Source organism: Giraffa tippelskirchi, chromosome 4 (genome assembly GCF_054371585.1).
Source record: "Giraffa tippelskirchi isolate mGirTip1 chromosome 4, T2T-mGirTip1v1.2.pri, whole genome shotgun sequence".
Taxonomy (NCBI): Eukaryota; Metazoa; Chordata; class Mammalia; order Artiodactyla; family Giraffidae; genus Giraffa; species Giraffa tippelskirchi.
The window spans coordinates 59164263-59187355 of NC_137278.1; the positions used below are offsets into that span (position 1 = coordinate 59164263).

Consider the following 23093-nt stretch of genomic DNA (forward strand, 5'->3'; position numbering starts at 1 on the left):
GAAGAGGCCCTGCCCACCACCGAGTCCAGGTTCTGGACACTATGACACCAATCACACTGCATGTCAAAGGGATAATGGCCAGCAAATGCTGAGGAAAGATGTGCCTGGCACCCATACCAAAAGCAGCCCACACACCAAAAATATCTGACTCACATGGTCTACACAAGCACAGTCCCACATAAAAACACCCCTTCAAGGCCACTGTAGATAAATGTTTCTCTTAAATTCAGAGACAAATAAAGTAAAATGAAAAAGCAGAGAAATTACCCTTAATTAAAAGAACAAGAAGAAATCCATGAAAGAATAGATAATGAAACAGACCTCATCAGTCTACAGACATTGAGTTCAAAAAGAAGGTAATAAAAATTCTAAAAGAATTAAGAAATATTATCCATAGAAATGCAGATGACTGTAACAATAAACTAGAAACTATGAAGATGAACCAATCAAAATTAGACAACTCAATTACTGAGATTAAAATGAATAGCAGACTAAATAACACAGAACACATAATGATTTGGAAGATAGAATAATGGAAATCACTCAATCAGAATAGCAGACAGAAAGACAAATGAAAAAAATATGAAAGCAACATATATGATATACGGGATAATATGAAGCATGCTCATCTATGAATAATGGGGTTCCACAAGGAGAAGAGAGAGAAAAGGGGACTGAAAATATATTTGAAGAAATTATGGGTGAAAACTTCCCAAGCCTTGAAGAAGGAACAGATAACCAGGCATAGGAAGCACAGAGGGTCCCAAATAAGATGAAAAGAGACTCACACCAAGATACACATCATAATTAAAATGGCAAAAGTTAAAGTGATTTCTAAAGGCAGCAAGAGAAAAACAAAGAGTTAATTATAAGGGAACCACCATAAGGCTATCAATTGATTTCTCTGTAGAAACTCTGCATGCCAGAAGGAGTGGCATGATATATTCAAAGTCCTGAAAGGGAAAACCCTGCTACCTTGGATACTCTATGCTGTGCTTAGTTGCTCAGTCATGTCTGACTCTTTGTGACCCCATGGACTATAGCTCTCCAGGCTCCTCTGTCCATGGGGATTCTACAGGCAAGAATACTAGAATGGGTTGCCATTTCTTCAACCAAGGGATCTTCCCAAACCAAGGGTCAAACCCAGGTCTTCTCCATTGCAGGTGGCTTCTGTACCATCGGAGCCACCAGAGAAGCCCCTGGATACTCTACCCAGCAAGATTATCATTTAGAATAGAAGGAGAGATAAAGAATTTCTCAGACAAGTAAAAACTATAAGAATTCAGTATTATGAAACCTACCCTAAAAGAAATATTGAAAGGTCTCTAAATAAGAGAGAAACAAGAAACTATACAAAAGGGAAAATCACAATGGGACACCAAATATATAAGAGGATTGACAATCACTTAAATAATCTATGTACTTCATAGATTAAAAAAATATTCTTGTAAAAGCAATTACAACTACAATGAACAGAAAAAGAATAAGCATGAAGATGTAAAATATGAGATCAAAATTTTAAATGCAGGGGAAGGAACTATAAAAATGTAAATTTTTTTACAACATATTTGACTTGTATGCCTATCACTTTAAAGCAAGTTGATATAGTTATGGGTCAACGTATCAATATTTGAACCCATAGTAATCACAAATTAAAAACATAGAATAGATTCATAAAAACCAAAAAAGAAAGGAACTCAAGCAAAATACAAAAGAAAACCATCACACCACAAAAGGAAAAACAAAAAGAAGAAACAGAAAACAAGTACAAAAACAACTGGAGAACAAGGTTTAAGATGGCAACAAATACATACTATCAGTAATTTTACTTTGAAAGTCAATGGACTAAATGCTCCAAATAAAGAGTGGCAGGCTGCATAAAAAAACAAGAACCTACAATACTATCTATCAGAGACTCACTTCAGCGTGAAAAACACACAGATAGAAAATGAGGAGATAGAAAAAGATATGCAAATGGGAATGATGAGAAAGTGGTAGTAGCAGTACTCAGATCAGACAAAGCAGACTTTAAAACAAAGGCTGTAGAGAAAGACAAAGGGCACTCTATAATAACAAAGAAATCAATACTAGAAGAGGATTTACATTAACATATATACACCCAATCTAGGATCACCTAAATATACAAAGCAAATACTATTAGGTTGGTACAAAAGTTAACTGAGCAGTTCTGGATCATGAATTTTAAATCATTTTAACGAGGCTCAAACATATCTTTATTAAACAAAATAGGAACTTGTCTCAGTCAACACATTTTTTCCAATAAAAAAATAAGTTTGTTTATTCCTGTAGCATAGAAATCCATCCTTTGGGATTCAATAAGCTCTTGGAAAGCATTTTCTGCCTCCTGCTGGTTGTGGAAGCATTTTTCCTGCAAAAAGTTGTCGAGATGCTTGAAGAAGTGGTAGTCAGTTGGTGAGAGGTTGGGTGAATATGACAGATGAGGCAAAATTTCGTAGCCCAATTCGTTCAACTTTTGAAGTGTCAGTTATGCATTGTAGTCAGGTGTTTTCATGGAGAAGAACTGGGCGCATTCTGTTGACCAATGTCAGCTGCAGGCACTGCAGTTTTCGGTACAGCTTACAATTTGTTGAGCATACTTCTCAGATGTAATGGTTTTGCTGGGACTCAGAAAGCCATAGTGTTCAAACTGAGAGCAGACCACCAAACAGTGACCATGACCTTTTTTTGATGCAATTTTGACTTTGGGAAGTGCTTTGGAGCTTCTTCTCAGTCCAACCATTGAGCTGGTCACCACCCGTTTTTGCATAAAATCCACTTTACATTGCACATCACAGTCTGAGAAATGGTTCGCTGTTGTTATACAGAATAAGAGGAAATGACACTTCAAAATGAAGACTTCTTTGAGTTTCAGCCAGCTCATGAGGCACCCACTTATTGAGCTTTTTCACCTTTCCAGTTTGCTTCAAACACCAAATGACTATAGAATGGTCGACACTGAGTTCTTCTGCAACTTCCTGTGTAGCTGTTAAAAGGATCAGCTTCGATGATTGCTCTCAATTGGTCATTGTCAACTTCTACTGGCTGGGCACTACCCTCCTGATCTTAAAGGCACTTGTCTCCTTTGCAAAACTTCTTGAACCACCACTGCATTGTATGTTTGTTAGCAGTTCCTCAGCCAAATGCACTACTGATTTTGCAAGTTGCTTTATGACCCATTTTTAACTCGTTTAAAAAAAATCACTCAAATTTGTTTTTTGTCTATAAGCACCATTTCTGTAGTCTAAAATAAATATAAAATAAACAGCAAGTAGTAAATCATTAGCAAAAAAACACAAAGCAAGAAATGTGCCATAAAATGATGTGTAACATAACCACATTTATTTCAGAATGTATTCCAATATCAAATGGCCAAGTTCAACAATGTAAAACCACAATTACTTTTCTGCCAACCTAATAACAGATGTAAAGTTACAAACTGACAGGAATACATAACAGTAAGAGACTTTAATACTTCACTGACATCAATGGACAATCCAGTAAGGTGACAGATGAACTAAAAGAAAAGAATTCACATCAAAAAAAAAATCTCTAGGGAAAAAAAGTAGAAATCAACCACAGAAAGAAAAATGGGAAAAAATCAAACACATGGAGACTAAACTACATGCTACTAAAAATCCAATGGGTCAACAGCGAACTAAAAGTCAAAAATACCTTGAAATAAATGACAATGAAAACACAACCATGTGAATATTATGGGATACAGCAAAAGTAGTTCTTGGGGGGGTAAGTTCATAGTGATGTGGTCTTCCCTCAAGAAACAAGAAAAATCTCAAATGAACAACCTAACCTAACACCTAAAAAAATTAGAAAAAGAAAAAACAAAACCCAAAGTCAGCAGATGGAGAAGGAAATGGCAACCCACTCCAGAGTTCTTGCCTGGAGAATCCCATGGATAGAGGAGCCTGGTGGGCTACAGTTCAGAGTCACAAAGAGTCGGACATGACTTAGCGACTGAACAACAAAATCAACAGAAGAAAGGAAATAATAAAGATTAGAGAGGATATAGATAAAATAGAGATCAAAAGAACAATAAAAAGATCAATAAAAACCAAGAGTTGGCTTTTTGAAAAGATAAACAAAATTGGCATACCTCTAGCCAGGTTCACCAAGAAGAGAGAGGAACCAAATCAACAAAATAAGAAATGAAAGAGGAGAAATAACATTGATACCACAGAAATACAAAAAATCACAACAGAATACTAGGAATAATTATATGCCAACAAATTCGACAACCAAGAAGGAATGAACAAGTTTCTAAAACATTACAGCCTACCAAAACTGAATAAAAAAAGATACAGATATTTTGAACAGACCAATCACTAGAAGTGAAACAGAATCAGTAATTTAAAAAAAACTCCATATAAATGAAAACCCAGGACTTGACAGCTTTACTAGGAAATTCTACCAAACATACAATGAGGAACTTAAACTTATCCTTCTCAAACTCTTCCTAAAGACTGAAGAGAAGGGAACACTCCCAAATTCATTCTATGAAGGCCACCATCACCCTGATACCAAAGACAAAGACACTACCAAAAAAAGAAAATTACAGTGCAACATCTTTGATAAATATAGATACAAAAGTCCTCAGCAAAATATTAGCAAATCAAACCCAACAATACATAAAAAAGATTATACACCATGATCAGGTTGGATTCATCCTAGAGTGACAAGGATAGTTAAATATATGCAAATAAATTAGTGTCATACACAATACTGACAAAAGGAAAGTAAAAAAAAATCACATGATTATCTCAAAAGATGCATAAAAAGCATTCGACAAATTTCAGTATCCTTTCATGATAAAAAAACTCTCACCAATGTATCTCAATATAATAAAATCTATTTATGACAAACCCACAGTCTACAATATACTCAACGATGAAAAGAACATCTTTCCACTAAGTTCTGAATAAGAAAAGGATGTCCATTCTTACCATCTTTTTTTTCTTAGTCAGTACACATCCAGAATTTATTCTAATACATTGTGAAGAACTTGGGTCAAAGGAGAAAAACATATTACCATCTCATAAAATAATCACAAAAGATTTAATCCTGCTTATATTTAAAGAAATGTAATAATTCTACACAACAGTGCTCTGTGTACTTGCCTGACTCCAAAGACCAAGCTTTTACATTCTATCATCTTGCCTCTAGTAAGCAATGTAAAACCACTGCTGAAGGTGGTGACGACGACTATATGTTCTATAGTTCTTGCTCAAATTCTTAGCCATGTCTGACTCCTTGTGACCTATGGACTATAGCCTGGCAGGCTCCTCTGTCCATGAGAGTCTGTCAGCAAGAAAACTAGAGTGGAGTGTCATTTCCTTCTCCAGGGGATCTCCCCAATCCAAGAATCAAACCTGTGTCTCTTACATCTCCGGCACTGGTAGGTGGATTCTTTACCACTAGTACCACCTGGGAAGCCCCCAAAGGAGAAAAACATATTACCATCTCATAAAATATAATCATAAGATTTAATCCTGTTTATATTTAAAGAAATGTAATAATTCTACACAACAGTGCTATGTGTACTTGGTTTTTCTTCAAGGAATGAAACTTAAGAATTGTGCTTCTTATATATTTATTTATTTTTTTATATAGGAGTATGGGCTTCCCTGGTGGCTCAGATGGTGTAGAATCTGCCTGCAAGGTGGGAGACCTGGGTTCCATCCCTGGGTTCCATCCATCTTCCATCAGGAAGATCCCTTGGAGAAGGGAATGGCAATGCACTCCAATATTCTTGCCTGGAGAATCCCATGGACAGATGAGCCTGGTGGCCTACAGTCCATGGAGTCACAAAGAGTCAGATATGACAGAGCTACTAACACTTTCTCATAGGAGTATAGTTCATTAACAATGTTGTTAGTTTCAGATATACAGTGAAGTGATTCAGTTATACATATACATGTAGCTATTCTTTTTCAAATTCTTTTCCCATTAAGGTTATTACAGAGTATTGAGCAGAGTTCCCTGTGCTATTCAGTAGGTCCTTGTTGATTATCTATTTTAAATATAGCAGTGTATACACATCAGTCCCAAACTTCCAATCTATACCTACTCCTCTCATCCTTCCCCCCTGATATCCATAAGTTCATTCTCTGAGTTTGAGAGTCTGTTTCTGTTTTGTAAGTAGCTCATTTGAATAATTTTTTTAGTTCTGCATATAAGCAATATCATATGACATTTGTGATATTAAAACAAAGAAATAATGCCATTTACAGCAAGCAGCATGGATGGACTTGGAGATTATCACACTAAGTGAAGTAAGTTACACAGAGAAAGACAAATAACTCACCATTTCTATTCAACATAGTTTTGGCAGTCCTAGTCACAGTAATCAGACAAGAAAAAGAAATGAAACATATCCAAATTGGAATTGAAGAGATGAAGTTATCATTTTGCATAGATGACATGATACTCTATATGGAAAACCCCAAACATTCTACATAAACACCATCAGAATAAATAAATTCAGTAAGATAGCCAGGCTACAAGATTAATATATATAGATCTGTTGTATTTCTTTACTCTAACAATGAAATATCAGAGGGAGAAAGTAAACAAACCCATTTAAAATCGTAGGAAGAAACCTAACTAAGGAGGTAAAAGACCTAAATGCTAAGAACTATAGAACATTGATAAAGGAAATTGAAGATGATTCAAAGAAAGGGAAAGATATCACATGCTCTTGAATTGGAAGAATTAATATTATTAAAATGGTGATATTATCCAAGGCAATCTTCAAATTTGATGCAATCTCTATCAAATTACCAATGACATTTTTCATAGAACTAGAACAAATAATCCTAAAATTTATAAGGAACCACAAAAGAACTGCCAAAGCAATTCTGAGGATAAAGAAGAAAGCTGGAAGCATAACTCTCCCAGACTTCAGATAATACTACAGAGCTACAGTAGAGCACAGAAATAAAACCACACACCTACTGTCAATTAATCTTGACAAAGGAGGCAAGAACAGAACAAAAAAAAGACTCACAGACGTAGGGAAAAAACATGTTTACCAGAGGGGAAAGGGTGTTGGGGAGAAATAAATTAGGAGTATGAGATTCATACAAACTACTATATATAAAATAGATAAGCAATAAAGACTTACTGTACAGCACAGGGAACTATATGCAATATCTTACAGTAACCCATAATGCGAAAATCATCTAAAAAATACATATATAATTCAGTTTGCTGTACATCTGAAACTAATACTGTAAGTCAACTATACTTCAATTTAAAAAAACAGAGGTTAATACTATGCCCCATTGGTAAGCAGTCTCTGCAACAATGAATATCTCAAGGCAGACATTCCAGTACTGGATCATTCTAATAGGTATATCATCTGAACAACAACAACAACAAAAATAAATGCACTGTATCTTCTATATACTTCCTTAAACTTATCTCATTTCTTCTTCTTTCCTCTCCAGAATAAAAGAAAAAATAAAATGTTCCTTACAGGACAAGTTTTCATCATTTCAATAACACCTTAGGGACTATGATAATCAAAAACTATCCAATACATTTCCAAACTCTGCCTTCTCTCCTTAGGTTCCCAGTGCTACCAACACTTTACAAGTACTGCCTTACCCTGTCTAATCTGCAATTTTCTACACCAGCATGTTAAATACAGTAACCACAGCCACATGTGACTATTTAAGCAAACTAGAAATCCAGTTCTTTAGTCACATTAGCTATATTTCAAGAATTTTACAGCCATGTGTAGCTAGTGTATAATGTACTGGATGGTGAAGATACAGGACCTTCATAGAAAGTTTTACTGGACAGCACTGTATCTAGAGTCTGGACAAAACTTTACTGTTTACTAGACTTCAATTCTTAATACTGGCTTCATCACTAAGTATTTCTGCAGCTTAATGAACTTGTACAAGAAAAAAAATTACAAGAACTTCTGGTTCTTGTTATTTCATATGTTAATAAAGCACTTGCTACTATATTACAAATCTTTAAAAATATATATTAACAATTATATTTCAAATTAATTTGTTTTCTTTATAAAGCTACATATTTTGTTTTGCTCAGAAGGGGTCTTAGGCTTTATGAAACTGAAGAGAGTCCACAGCACAAGAGAAGTTAAGAACCTTGAATTAGAGCAGGCCAAGGAAATATTTCTGGCTTTTTGGGCCATAAAGTCTCTGTTATGACTCCTCAGTTCTGCCATTGTAGTGCAAAAGCAGTCACAGACAATACACAATTGAATGAGCATGGCTTTAATAAAACTTTATTCACAAAAGCAGATAGTGGGCCAGATTTGGCAAACAGGTGGTAATTTGCCAACCCTTGAATGGAATTATCTTTCTAAGACACAAAAACGGTCATGTCATCTATTTGCATAAAGTTTTCAGTAGTTTCCTCAAAACCCTGGATTATCTGACTTCAATCTGTACCTTACTTTTTCTTCTTCTTTCTTAAACCTTAACCAAGCATTTTCAGTCCAACAACTACTTTTTAGCTCTCTGCACATTACTCTGGTTATCTTCCCTAGGTTTTTATATAATGCTGCATCCTGTACTTGAAACATCCTCACAGACAAATTCTTACCATCTTTCAGCCACTGCAAGATGGCATGAATCACTCAGTAGAGCACAATGGTTAAGAATTCAGGCTCTGAGGCAGCCAGGGCCCAGAGTAGTTCATTACCCTTTTAGACTAATTCAGCTATTTAGAAGCAGAGCGAGGAGTGGAACTCAGCTCTCTATCATTAATTTTTTCAGCATTTATAGATCATTAACTATGCTCAGGTAAACATTATGCTGAACCTGAGATGTACAAGGCAAGATCCCTTCCCTAGCCCCAGTCAAACTGCTCAGCTAATGCCACACGGAACACAGTTAATCTCTCTTTGTTAAGCTCTGCCCAAATTCTTGACCCACAAAATTGTGGGACATAACAAAACAACTGCTATTATAAAATAAAATAGGTAAATAAATCTGAAAAAAACAATAAAAAAAGGATATAGACTCTGCAGCAGATTCCCTAGGTTGGAATCCTAGTGCTGCCTCTTACAAGCCCATCTGACCTTGGGCATGTTATGTAATGGAAATGACAACCAATTTTGGTCCCTTGACAATCATTAGTAGTAACTTACTTGCCCCATACTTCACTAGAGTTTTATCAAAACCAAGAATCACTGGTATAGAAAAATACTAATATTAGAAATAAAATTCTTAACCAAAATTACAAAAATTACTGACCTACTGATGAAAACTCATCCTCCAGAGTCCTAGAGCTGTTGGGAGATGAACTCTGATCATCTTTACTTTCTGAAGAATGGTGTGCTCCATCCTCTTCGTCGGCTGAAAGATCAACCAGTGTGGATTCTAACAGGACATTTTTTGAATATAACAAGAAAGATTCAGGATGTTGGAATCAATAACTGAAATTCTACACAACACATAGCATACGTAAAATACAGTGTTTTAATTTTACTCCACATATTTAAAGTAGATATGCAGACCTTTCTTTAACTTCCTTTCTGAAATCAACACTCTAATAAATATGCAACAATATATCCTATTTGCATTATCTACTTAACTAGTGAAATAATATGAAATACATACTATTAAAGAATGCAACAAAAAGAAGGAAAAAACAAAAAGAGAAAAAGTAAATGACAAAAAAATGAAGGAATATTTAAAAGAGAAAAGATGAACAGTGGTAGTAAATAAGTAGATAAAAGAACACTTAGTGTATACTTGCTATGTGTTAGGCATACTGAAGTCTGTTTTACAAAATATATTTCATTTAATTCTCACAATTCAATAAAGTAAATGCTATTACTGATGAGGACACTAGGGAATGGAAAGGCTAAATAACATGTCCAGTATCACAAAGTTACTAAATGGAGAAATCCAACTCTTGGATTTAGGCTGGTGGTAAGAAGTACTATAATGGGCACTGCAGTCTCAAACTAAATCATGAATCTATTTCCACTGTGTGATTCTGGAAAGGACACAGTCAATTAGTCAATAAATAAAGATGGTAGTAAGAGAGAACACCCCATAGAAGTGTTACCAGGACTGAATGAGCAAAACATAAAGGAACTCATGGCATTATTGACAAAAAAGGACTTGTTGGTTCACAATTATTTTGTAATATTTGTGAATAACCTTAAGATTTAAGATTGCATAAATAACTACTCTATCTTAAAAATGCTCCTTAGGGATTTCCCTGGCAGCCCAGTGGCTAAGATTGAGCCTTCTAATGAAGGGAGTGCAGGTTTGAACCCTGCTTAGGGAACGAAGAGGCTACCAATCATGCATGGGTAAAAGATCCATTCAGAGTGCAAAACACACGGATGGATTTTAATCTAATTGAGCGTAACAAAGTGATATGGTTTCAGCTTCCACGTGTCACGTAGAAATTGGCACTTGCCTTCTGCCTGTACAAGGATTAAATCACAAACTACTATAGGTACTGATCTTCAAAACATCCTGAAAAGAGTTCAGGGTAGAGATCAGGAATGAGGCACTCTGTGCTTTGGGAAAACTGGCAGAACAGGCCTTCAGACAGGTATTTTCAGGAGATTTTATGAGTCCAGTTCTTGCATCCCCTCACATCTAGAAAAGCACTAAAATCATTAATGGTGACATTTGCTCCTCATGACTAGCAGCAAGCCTCTGCTAAAACGTGTTTTTGACTGCACAACTCCTCTTCACTAAAATCATATATAATACTGACCTCTTCCCTACATCTCTGGAGCAGTTTCTCAGAAATACATTAAATGCTGTCTCTTGGGCTACAGTTCTCATTTTGCCCCAAACAAAACTTAACTCACAACTCTCATATTGTGTGTTTTTTCAGTTGACATCCACTGCAAACTAACCTTTGAAAACCTATTACTTTTTGAGCTTCCTTGTAATACTAAAGTAGAATACCCTCAAAGAACTAGAAAGGCTATTAAATACTCGTAATCACCTATCTGTGATTTTCTTCACACGTTCAAACAAAACAATATATTTCAACAGACTGAATGCAGAGACAGCTTTCAGAATTCAGCTGTCTTCTGATAAGCCAGACATTAAAGACATTTGCAAACTGAAAACAACGTCATTCTTACTATTTTTTGGAAAACAGTTTATTTTTCATAAAAATGTTTCTTACCCTTACATGTAGTGAGTTAACTTTAAAAAAGCATAAAAATGTATCTTAATTTCTAATACGGTAAACCTTATAGGGGCTTCCTTTCTGGTGGCTCAGTGGTAAAGAATCCTCAGCCAAAGCAGGAGACTCAGGCTTGATCCCTGGGTCGAGAAGATGCCCTGGAGAAGGAAATGGCAACCCACTCCAGTATTCTTGCCTGGAGAATCCCATGGACAGGGAAGCCTGAAAGGCTATAGTCCTTGGGATCACAAAAGAGTCAGACATGACTTAGCAACTGAACAACAATAAACATTATAGATACAATCCACAGAAACAAAGGTTCTTTGGGATCTTTAATTATTCTTAAAGAGTATAAAGAGTAAACTTTAAGACCAAAAGGGTAAGAACAAAAAGTTTGAGAACCGAAGTTTAACCAGATGACTTACATAAAGCACAAAAATATTTAAAAAATCATGAAAACTTCAGACAAACAGGTGATTACTAACAATGACTAAGAAATCAACAAAATCACTTGGACTAAAAATACTGGGGTGAAAATATTCCTACATCAAGACTATATAACCAAAAACTATATATATATTTTTAACAGATACTTTATTGAAATTATACCATCTTGAAAATAATAATAAAAAAAAACACGTAACATATTAGCAACATAGGTTAGTTTTCTACATGGTATTTCATCCTGTGACAATCAGAAATGTTGAATTATCATTCTACTGGTGACATTATCCACAGGTGACAAACTGGATATTCTACTCATATTAACAGGGCACGGATTAACCTCAATTCATTAAACCTGGGTGTTATGTATTCTGGCGTGCCATAGATTGCAGATAAAGTAGGTAAAAAGTGCCATTTACCTGGAGAAGCTGATTGCGTCTATAGACTTTACTACTAAGTTCACGATGGAATATTTTTAGAAGTTCCTTTTAGACTGAAATATAATCTCAAATATTTTTATGTGTGTCTGAGTCAGAAGTTAAATGTGTTTATACTTCAAGATCCCACTTATACACGTTCCTTCCAAGTCTGTTTCTGTGTTTTTATTTCTTTCTCTAACTATATAGCTTTATTTCTAACTATATTCTTATTAAACTCCAATTCAAACTAGAACACATCTCATGTAAACAACTTTATGCTGCCTGAATCCTATTTTCAAGAAGGCAAAGGTACTTCAAAATTGCTGCATTGCATTTAACACTTTATTGGTCTACAGCGTCACCAATCAGTGAAAGTCGCACAGTCGTGTCCCATTCTTTGCGACCCCTTGACTATACAGTCCATGGAATTCTCCAGGCCAGAATACTGGAGTGAGTTAGCCTTTCCCTTCTCCAAGAGATCTTCCCAACCCAGGGATCTAACTCAGGTCTTCCGCACTGCGCACGGAGTCTTTACCAGCTGAGCCACAAGGGAAGCTCAATCTACTGGTAGTGACACACACTGCTATGCTTATCTTTTCTTTAAATAACCGATTAAAAAAAAAAGTCCCAAAGTCTGTCACCTAAGTTTTCCCAGCGTACCGGTTTGGTTAAGTGTTTTCGAGAAAAAGAACTGGGTTCAGAAAGCACTTCCGCCTACCTAAGAGTATTAGGAATTTTTAAACTCTTGGGTGACAGTTTAGGTTCTCCGTAAGCATCAAGAGTAACACTTAAAGCTGTCACTGGTGAGGGTTCAGTTGACGATGCAAACAAACACAAGCCCAAACCGCTCAGGGCTCTTTCTACGCCCCCAAGCGGCCCAATATGGACATGCAGGCAGCAGGCCGGTGTTCACAGGCCCGCATCGCCGCGATTCAACGCTGCTGTGGTAGGCACCGCGTTCCAGAAACCTTTAGACAGCCCCGCGGTCTTCTACCCCGCTCCCCGCTCCGGGCGCCCACTCTGCTGCCCAGCGTCACCTGGGACGTCCGAGGATCCGTCCAAGCGCGGAGCCGCTCTCGTGGCGTGCCGGGAACTAGCCCAGGCCCGGCCGCGGCGGCGGCCCCGGCCCCGGCGGAGCAGTTCAGTCACCGCCGCGTGGCCTCTTCCAGATGGCGGCCCTTCCACCGTAGGGTCCCGGGCCGCCTGCTCCCCCGTCGCCCTGGGTTCAACAGATGTCTCCTGGGCGCCGTCGCTGTCACTAGAGTCTGCTCGGCGCGGCCGGAACGTTCTTTTCGGCCTGTGAGCCATGGCCGAGGACCCAGCGCCCTGCGCAGCTTCCCCTTCCCGCCGGCCAACCCCGCCCCGCTAGGGCAAGTACCCAGGCTGACGCTCCTACCTTTCCTATGCTTTGCTTGCAAGGGACCCGCCCAGCTTAGACGTCAGCTTCGCCCTTCGCATGCGTGCTTTGCTTCTTTCCATCTGCTCTAGAGTTGAGGTTCCAGGGATGAGGTATGGGGATGTAGAGCGTTCTCACTGCTTTATAAGGTAAATTTGAGCACATGGTCGCTGAGAAATTCTCGCAGACTCTGCTGTGGAGAGCAGCGCTCATAGGCTCCCTTGTACAAACGCTTTCGAGGAATCAGCCATTATGCCCACATCCTGGACTGGAACTGGATCTGCTCTTCTACTTTCTAGGGAGAGTGAAGTCCTCTCTCCAAACAAGAATTAAAACAAAGGAGAAATGAAGCATTTCTTGTCGTATCAATAAACAAGGATGTTACAGTAATCAGTGATTCCAGCTCTCCAGGGCATTTGGGCAGAAAATAATACCTGTGATCCGGCTTTAGCTGCTCTTTAGTGAGTACTCAGCATTCAGAAAACTAAGATCATGGCATCTGGTCCCATCACTTCATGGCAAATAGATGGGAAAACAATGGGAACAGTGTCAGACTTTATTTTTTTTGGGCTCCAAAATCACTGCAGATGGTAAGCGCAGCCATGAAATTAAAAGACGCTTGCTCCTTGAAAGAAAAGCTATGACCAGCGTAGACAGCATATTAAAAAGCAGAGACATTACTTTACCAACAAAGGTCCGTCTAGTCAAAGCTATGGTTTTTTCCGGTAGTCATGTATGGATATGAGAGTTGGACTATAAAGAAAGCTGAGCATGGAAGAATTGCTGCTTTTGAACTGTGGTGTTGGAGAAGACTCTTGAGAGTCCCTTTGGACTGCAAGGAGATCCAACCAGTCCATCCTAAAGGAAATCAGTCCTGAATATTCATTGGAAGGACTGATGCTGAAGCTGAAACTCCAATACTTTGGCCACCTGATGCGAAGAACTGACTCATTGGAAAAGACTCTGATGCCAGGAAAGATTGAAGGCAAGAGGAGAAGGGTAGGACAGAGGATGGGATGGTTGGATAGCATCACCAATTTGATGGACATGAGTTTGAGCAAGCTCTGAGAGTTGGTGATGGACAGGGAAGCCTGGTGTGCTGCAGTCCATGGGGTCGCAAAGAGTCTGACACGACTGAGAGATTGAACTGAAACTGAAACAGTGAGTGCTGAGGAAAGCAGGATACTGGCCCGAGATAGCTGAGATGCATATGAAAGGAATTATTTCAGTGAGCCCAAACTCTTGCATTTTCCCACATATAGAAAAATGCTAAATTCCTTAACTTGAGATACCTGGTTTTCTTTAATTCACAAAAATACTTTTGATGTTAAGACTACCTGCCCTTTGTTGCATTCAGTTCAGTTCAGTTGCTCAGCCGTGTCTGACTCCTTGCGACCCCATGGGCCGCAGCAGGCCAGGCTTCCCTGTCCATCACCAACTCCCACAGCTTGCTCAAACTCATGTCCATCGAGTCGGTGATGCCATCCAACCATCTCATCCTCTGATGTCACTTTCTCCTCCTACCTTCAATCTTCTCCCAGCATTAGGGTACTTTCTAATAGGTCAGCTCTTCACATTAGGTGGCCAAAGCATTGGAACCTCAAGCATCAGTCCTTTCAATGAATATTCAGGACTGATTTCCTTGAGGATTGACTGATTTGGTCTCCTTGCAGTCCAAGGGACTATCAAGAGTCTTCTCCAACACCACATTTCAAAAGCATCAATTCTTCAGCATTCAGTTTTCTTTATGGTCCAACTTTCACATCCACACATGACTACTGGAAAAACCACAGCTTTGACTAGACAGACCTTTGTTGACAAAGTAATGTCTGTTTTTTAATATGCTCTCTAGGTTGGTCATAGCTTTTCTTCCAAGGAGCAAGCGTCTTTTAATTTCATGGCTGCAGTCACCATCTCCTGTGATTTTCAAGCCCAAGAAAATAAAATCTCTCACTGTTTCCATTGTTTCCCCATCTATTTGCCATGAAGTGATGGGACCAGATGCCATGATCTTTGTTTTTTGAATGTTGAGTTTGTCAGCTTTTTTCACTCTCCTCTTTCACTTTCATCAAGAGGCTCTTTAGTTCCTCTTCGCTTTCTGCTATAAGGGTGGTGTCATCTGCATATCTGAGATTGTTGATATTTCTCCCGGCAATCTTGATTCCAGCTTGTGCTTCATCCAGTCCAGCATTTCGCATGATGTAGTCTGAGTACAAGTTAAATAAACAGTGTGACAATATATAGCCTTGATGTACTCCTTTCCCAATTTGGAACCAGTCCATTGTTGCATGTCAGTTTCTAGCTGTTGCTTCTTGACCTGCATACAGATTTCTCAGGAGTCAAGTAAAGTGGTCTAGTATTCCCTTCTCTTTAAGAATTTTTCCCCAGTTTGTGTGATCCACACAGTCAAAGGCTTTAGCATAGTCAGTGAAGCAGAAGTAGATGTTTTTCTGGAATTCCCTTGCTTTTTCTATGATCCAATGGATGTTGACAATTTGATCTCTGGTTCCTCTGCCTTTTCTAAATCCAGCTTGAAATCCAGCTTGAATATCTGGAAGTTCTCGGTTCACGTACTGTTGATGCCTGGGCTAGGAGAATTTTGAGCATTACTTTGCTAGCCTGTGAAATGAGTGCAATTGTGTGGTAATTTGAACATTCTTTGGCATAGCCTTTCTTTGGGATTGGAATGAAAATGAAAACTGACCTTTTCCAGTCCTGTGGCCACTGCTGAATTTTCCAAATTTTCTGTCATATTGATTGAAGCACTTTCACAGCATCATCTTTTAGGATTTGAATTAGCTCAGCTGGAATTCCATCATCTGTACTAGTTTTGTTGATAGTGATGCTTCCTAAGGCCCACTTGACTTCGCATTTCAGGATATATGGCTCTAGGTGAGTTATCACATCATCATGGTTACCTGGGTCATTAAGATCTTTTTCATATAGTTCTTCTGTGTATTCTTGCCTCCTCTTCTTAATATCTTATGCTTCTGTTAGGTCCATACTGTTTCTCTCTATTGTGCCCATCTTTGAGTGAAATGTTCCCTTGGTATCTCTAATTTTCTTGAAGAGATCTCTAGTCTTTCCCATTCTATTATTTTCCTCTGATCATTTTTCTCTGATCATTCATTCCTCATTGATCATTGAGGATCAATGCAAACCTGACTGCTTCCCCCACCTCCTTGGAGCAGTTCTTTTAGGGCTACTTGAGAAGCTGTCTCTTGGGCTTGAAGTCCTAAAAATTCCCACCAAATAAAACATAACTCTCAACCTCTAGGTTGTGACTATTTTCTTTAATTGACACAAACAGACAAAAAACAAAAAAACAAAACCCAGCAACAATAACCCAGGTATGGGTGTATCTGAGATTGTCTTTGAAAGCTAAGCAGTAAAATCTACACAGTAAAATCTGCACATAAATGATAGGTGCACAAATAAAAATCAAATGGTTGCTTCCAGGCATCAAAGCTTCAGTTGAGCCTGGTTAAGTATTTTGATCCAGAAGAAAAAAATATGTATCAGAAAAATTGGGTTGTTGTTTAAAAAGAAGTGCAGAGATAAGAACAACCCCACAGAGTTACCTATAGAAATAGATAAAAAGCAACAAAGGAACAAAAAGCCTTTCCAGGTACCCATAATCATCACTACCTTGCATCATTTGCTTTCTCATGAATACTAGGAATTTTTTTTCCCCAAGAGAGCATGAATAATGCCATGCAACTTATTTGCCCCCACTATACTGACTCTTTGTGACCCCATGGACTATATGGTCCATGGAATTCTCCAGGCCAGAATACTGGAGTGGGTAGCTGTTCCCTTCTCCAGGGGATCTTCCTGACCCAGGGATCGAACCCAGGTCTCCCACATTGCAGGCAGATTCTTTACCAGCTGAGCCACCAGGGAAGTCCAAGAATACTGGAGTGGGTAGTCTATCCCTTCTCCAGTGGATTTTCCTGACCCAAGAGTCAAACTGGGGTCTCCTGCATTGCAGGTGGATTCTTTACCAGCTGAGCTACCAGGGAAGCCCCCATTTACAATACTAGCTTATTGTTTTTTCTCATTTCCAAATTTTATTTTTAACAGTTTTATTGAGATAGAATTGACATACAATAAATTTCACATTTTTAAAGTGTACACTTTGATGTTTTGCTATGAAATTGTCACCAAAATCAAGAGACTGAACATCTTCAGTGCCCTCTGTTATCTCTCTCTTGTCCTTCCCCACATCCTCTCCATCCCCAGGTAGCCTCTGATATGCTGTCACCATAGATTAGTTTGCATATTCTAGATATTTATGTAAATGCAGTTTTTTAGTATGTACTCTTTTGTCTTTTTTTCACTCAGTGTAATTATTTTGAGATTCATCTATGCTTTCATGCATCAGTTATTCATTCCTTTTCATTGCAAAGTAATTTTCCATTGTATGTATGTATTGTTGCTATGTTGTTTAGTTGCTAAGTTGTGTTCAACTCTTTGCAACCCCATGGATTGTAGCACACCGAGCTTCCCTGTCCTTTACTATCTCCCAGAGTTTGCTTAGACTTATGTCCATTGAGTTGGTGATGCCTTTCAACCATCTCATCCTCTGTCTTCCCCTTATCCTCCTGCCCTCAATATTTCCCAGCAACAGGGTCTTTTCCAATGAGTCAGCTCGTCTCACCAGGTGGCCAAAGTATTGGAGCTTCAGCTTCAGCATCTGTCCTTATAATGAAGATTCAGGGTTGATTTCCTTTAGGATTGACTGAGTCCAAGGAACTCTCAAGAGTTCTCCAGCACAATTCAAAACATCAGTTCTTCAGTACTCAGCATTCTTTATGGTCCAACTCTCACATCCTGCATGACTACTGGAAAAGCCAGTATGTATGTATAAAATGTGTTTATTCATTTATCTGTTGATGAATATCTGGGGGATTTTGTTTGTTTACTATTACACACAAAACTTCTGTGAACACCTGTGCACTAGCCTTCGTATGTGCTCAGTTGCTTCAGTCGTGTCTCGCTTCATGCGACCCACTCCAGTATTCTTGGGCTTCCCTTGTGGCTCAGCTGGTAAAGAATCTGGCTGCAATGTGGGAGGCCTGGATTGGATCCCTGGGTCAGGAAGATCCCCTGGCGAAGGGAATAGCTTCTGGTTTAAAGAGCAATAATAAGACAGTAGTCATCTCTGACTCTTTGTAACCCCACACACTGTAGCCTGCCAGGCTCCTCTGTTCATGGGATTCTCCACCCAAGAATACTGGAGTGGGTTGCCATTTCCTTCTCCAAGACAATACTAACTTACTAAATTAATAAAAGGTTATTAGGAAACTTTGCATTATTCATCTCTTATGTAATTTAAAATTTCTGAGATTAATAATTGAAAGAAAATTGGCATATGAAATATTCCCAGGTTTTAGAAATTGATGTCATATTTACTCAAACAAATCGTTTATCCCACAGGGAAGTGACATTTTAGTTAGCTTCTCTAGCCATTAATCAGTGGGTCCTGAGCTCCCTCTACTGAGAAATGTGCTACTTACAGAAGGGTGGTGTCAGTCTTGGAAATTGCCTCCGTTCTCATAATAGTGCTACTTTTCATTCTCTATTGTTCTAAGTAATAGATATATTTTCAGTTTTAAGCCAAAACTATGTCAGATTTTCTCAGAGAACAATTTTTTGAGAAATTGCATAAATAAGTAAAATATCACTCTCTCCTTTGGGAATTAAAAATACTTATTAATGGTGCTAGTGGTAAAGAACCCACCTGCCAATGCAGGAGCAGGAGATCCGGGATCTATCCCTGTCAGGAAGATCCCCTGGAGGAAGGCATGGCAAATCTACTCCAGTATTCTTGCCTAGAGAATCCCATGGACAACAAAGGAGCCTGACAGGCTACCATCCATACAGTCGAAAAGAGTTGGACATGACTGAAGTGACTTTGCCTATGGTGGAAATGCATCCATAAAATTATGGACCTAATTGTTTTCATTTGTGCAGTATCTGTCTTTTGAGTACTTAGTATGATGGTTCCTTGTCCGGAGATTGAAGGGTCACAATACCCTTGAGGACCATTCTCCTGACAGTAAGCTGCTATTAGCCAAATTAGCTCTACAGATTGACCTGTTAGAAAATATTTTTAGGAAAATTATGCTCAAAATATTTAACATAAGATCTACCCTCTTAACAAATTTTTAAGTGTACAGTACAGTACTGTTAATTATAAACACAATGTTGTACAGCAGATCTCTAGAATTTTTACTTTTTAACTGAATTTTACATGTCGTACTTTAATGCCCAATTTCTCCTCCTCCAAGCCCCTGGCAGTCACTATTCTTTTTGCTTCTAAGAGTTTGGCTCTTTTACGTACCTCATGTAAGTGGAATCATGCAGTATTTATCCTCCTGTGACTTAGCATAATGTCCACAAAGTTCATCCATTTTGTCACATATAGCAGAATTTCCTTTTTTAATACTGAATAATATTCCACTGTCTCTATATACCATGTTTTTTTTTATCCATTCATTGGACAATAGACATTTAGGTTGTTTCCATACCTTGGCTATTGTGAAAAGTGCTGCAATAAGTGTGAGAATGAAAATATGTCTTCAAGATCCTGATGTGAATTCTTTTGGATAAATACCCAGAAATGGGATTGCTGGATCAAATAGTAGTCTTGGGCTCCACTGGTGGCTCAGTGATAAAGAATCCGCCTGCCAGTGCTGGAGACTTGGGTTTGATCCTTGATTCAGGGAGATCCCCTGGGGAAGATAATGGCAACCGGCTCCAATATTCTTGCCTGGGAAGTTCCATGGACAGAGGAGCCAGGTAGGCTACAGTCCATGGAGTTGCAAAAGGATTGGACACAACTTAGTGACTAAATCAAGAACAAAAATGGTAGTCTTATTTTTAACTTTTTGAGGAATTTCCATAGTGTTTTTCACAACAACTGCACATTTCACATTCCTACCCAACAGTATGCAAATATTCCAGTTTCTCCACAACCTTGCCAACCCTTGTTGACTGTTGAATGATTGCTTGATACTGACCATCCTAACATGTGTGAAGTGATGTTTCATTGTGGTTTTTTTGATTGGCCTTTCCCTGATTAGTGATGTTGAGCTAATATGGTTTTGTTGTTGGTAGTGGTTTTGTCACTGAATTGCAATACTACCTTATATATTTTGGATATTAATCTCTTACCAGATACATGGTTTGTAAATATTTTTCTCCCTTTCTGTATGTTGCCTTTCACTCTGATGGCTGTTGTTCTTGCTGGGCAGAAGCTTTTTAGTATGATGTAGTCCTACTTGTCTATTTTTCATTTCATTGCCTGTGCTTTTGGCATCATATTCAATAAATCATTGCCAAGATTAGTGTCATGAAGATTTTCCCTTAAGAATTTTAATTTTTAATTTTAACAGCTTCAGTTCAGTTCAGTAGCTTAGTCGTGTCCGACTCTTTGCGACCCCATGAATTGCAGCACGCCAGGCCTACCTATCCATCACCAACTCCTGGAGTTTACCCAAACCCATGTCCATCGAGTCAGTGATGCCATCCAACCATCTCATCCTCTGTCGTCCCCTTCTCCTCCTGCCCCCAATCCTACCCAGCTTAAGACTTTTCATTTAAGTGTTTAATATATTTTGAAATTCTTTTTGTTTATGGTGTAGGATAAGTGTCCAATTTCATTGTTTTGCATGTGAATATCCTGTTTCCCCAACACCATCTGTTTAAGAGATCAGTCTCTTAAACAGTCTCAAGTGTGTTGTTTTAAGCTGATAAATATTGGGATAAATTGTCACACAACAGAAAATAACTAATGCAGCTCCTAAGTGAAACTGATGCTCCTGGTCTGAGGACCACGCTCTGAGTAGCCAGAAAGTAAAGGAAAAGAGTAAGATCACTGAAGAAGGCTGACGTAGTCAACAGAAGGCACTGGATCTGTGGTTTGAGAGTGTCTCAGACACTGCACGTGTTGCTGTTTGTCCCCCTGGTGCAATTACAACCAGCATAAAGAAACCAAATATTTGTGTGCGTGTATTTCTTCACCTGATTCAGAAGTTGCTAATGATTTGCAAGTGCGTTGAAGAAAGAAAATCACTGGGATAGGGAATCAATAAAATTAGCAACTTCTCTTGAAAATTTTCTTAGGATTGGAAAATTATAATTTTCTGTAAACTGATGATTTCAGTTATATTCACATATTTGTAACCCTTTATTTTAGGTATTGGTTTAAAAAAAAAAAACTATTACTGAATTTAAGAACGTGACAAAGTCAAGGTCATTGTTTCTCTCTTAGAATGTTTTATTATGTAAGCCATCCAATCAGATCTTCCAAGAGTGTGGTGGGATAAAGAGAAATAAATGTACATCTTTTAAAAACAAGATGTACAAAATTGTTCATAACATACCAGCTCTATTCATAATAGTAAAATATAACTGGGGGAAAAGCAACATCTAACAACTGGAAAATGAATAAACTGTGGAATATTCATTTAATGGAATACTATGTAGTAAAAAGAATGTACTACTGATATACAGAGCAACACAGATACATGTTTAAAACATTTTGTTGAGTGAAAGGAGCCAGACGCAAAAAGATAGACACTTTATCAGTTCAGTTCAGTCGCTCAGTCCTGTCCGACTCTTTGCAACCCCATTAACTGCAGCACACCAGGCCTCCCTGTCCATCACCAACTCCCAGAGTTTACCCAAACTCATGTCCATCGAGTCGGTGATGCCATCCAACTATCTCATCCTCTGTCGTCCCCTTCTCCTCCTGCCTTCAATCTTTCCCAGCATCAGGATCTTTTCCAATGAGTCACATCTTCTCATCAGGTGTCCTAGGTACTGGAGTTTCAGCTTCAACATCAGTCCTTCCAGTGAACACCCAGGACTGGTCTCCTTTAGGATGGACTGGTTGGATCTCCTGATTCCATTTATATGAAGTTCAAGAACAGGCAAAACTTTAGTCATAATAGAGATCTTTGAGAAGCGGGTAGTGAATGGAAAGGCCACAACGGAACCTTCTGGCATGATAGAAATTCTTCATGTAGATCTAGGTGGTGGCTGCATGATGTAAAATTCATTGAGCTGTATCCTTAAGATTTGTGCACTTCACTGTGTGCAAGTTATACCTCAAATTGTTAATGGAAAACAGGAGGTAATGGGATAGAAGATATGGTATATTATCTGGTGGTGTAAATTTGAGATTTTTCTGCCCAGAAAATATTTAACCTCATAGATCTGCATGAGATTAGTTGGGAAGAGAATTTAGATAGAGAAGAGACCCCTAGATTAAGCACTAGGGAACCAGAGGTTGGGAAAAGGAAAATAAGTCAGCAAAAGAGAGATTAAAAATGAGAGAGAAAAAGAGCAGAAGAACAAGGTCTCAGAGAAAATGAAGAATAGAGTGGTCATCTGCATGAAACACTACTGAGAGCTAGAGATGACGACAGAGAAGTGTTAGTACAAAAGAGACACCCTGCTATCAAAATTAACTTGAAGGTACTCCAACTACCCTCTACTTCCAACTCTTAATTCCACCACCCATGACCTCAACACACAGCACCTAAGTCCTGAGAGCTTCTGGTTTAAAGAGCAATAATAGCTTTTAAAAAGTCTGTCTGAAAATCAGCTGTAAAATATTTCAACTTATTTTTGAAATTACCATATCA

General features: G+C 38.3%; 1 protein-coding gene across 39 annotated transcripts in view; it reads right to left on the minus strand.

The window, feature by feature from the left end:
* The window catches only part of GCFC2 (GC-rich sequence DNA-binding factor 2), an 87239-nt gene that overhangs the window by 60183 nt on the left and 3963 nt on the right, over positions 1 to 23093 (minus strand). For 32 of the 39 annotated variants that reach the window (XR_014082819.1, XR_014082818.1, XR_014082810.1 and 29 more), the window contains exons 1-2: positions 13079 to 13400; positions 9270 to 9395 (exon numbers count right to left, since the gene is read on the minus strand). Coding sequence is in view for 15 of the 39 variants with exons in the window: in XM_081593048.1 (XP_081449174.1) it covers positions 9270 to 9395; positions 13079 to 13349 (397 nt within the window). In the remaining 24 variants the exon portion in view is untranslated. Of the gene's footprint in view, positions 1 to 9269; positions 9396 to 13078; positions 13401 to 13437; positions 13475 to 23093 lie in introns of those variants that run through there. The other 7 variants (XM_081593043.1, XM_081593042.1, XM_081593052.1 and 4 more) reach the window with 4 other exon arrangements.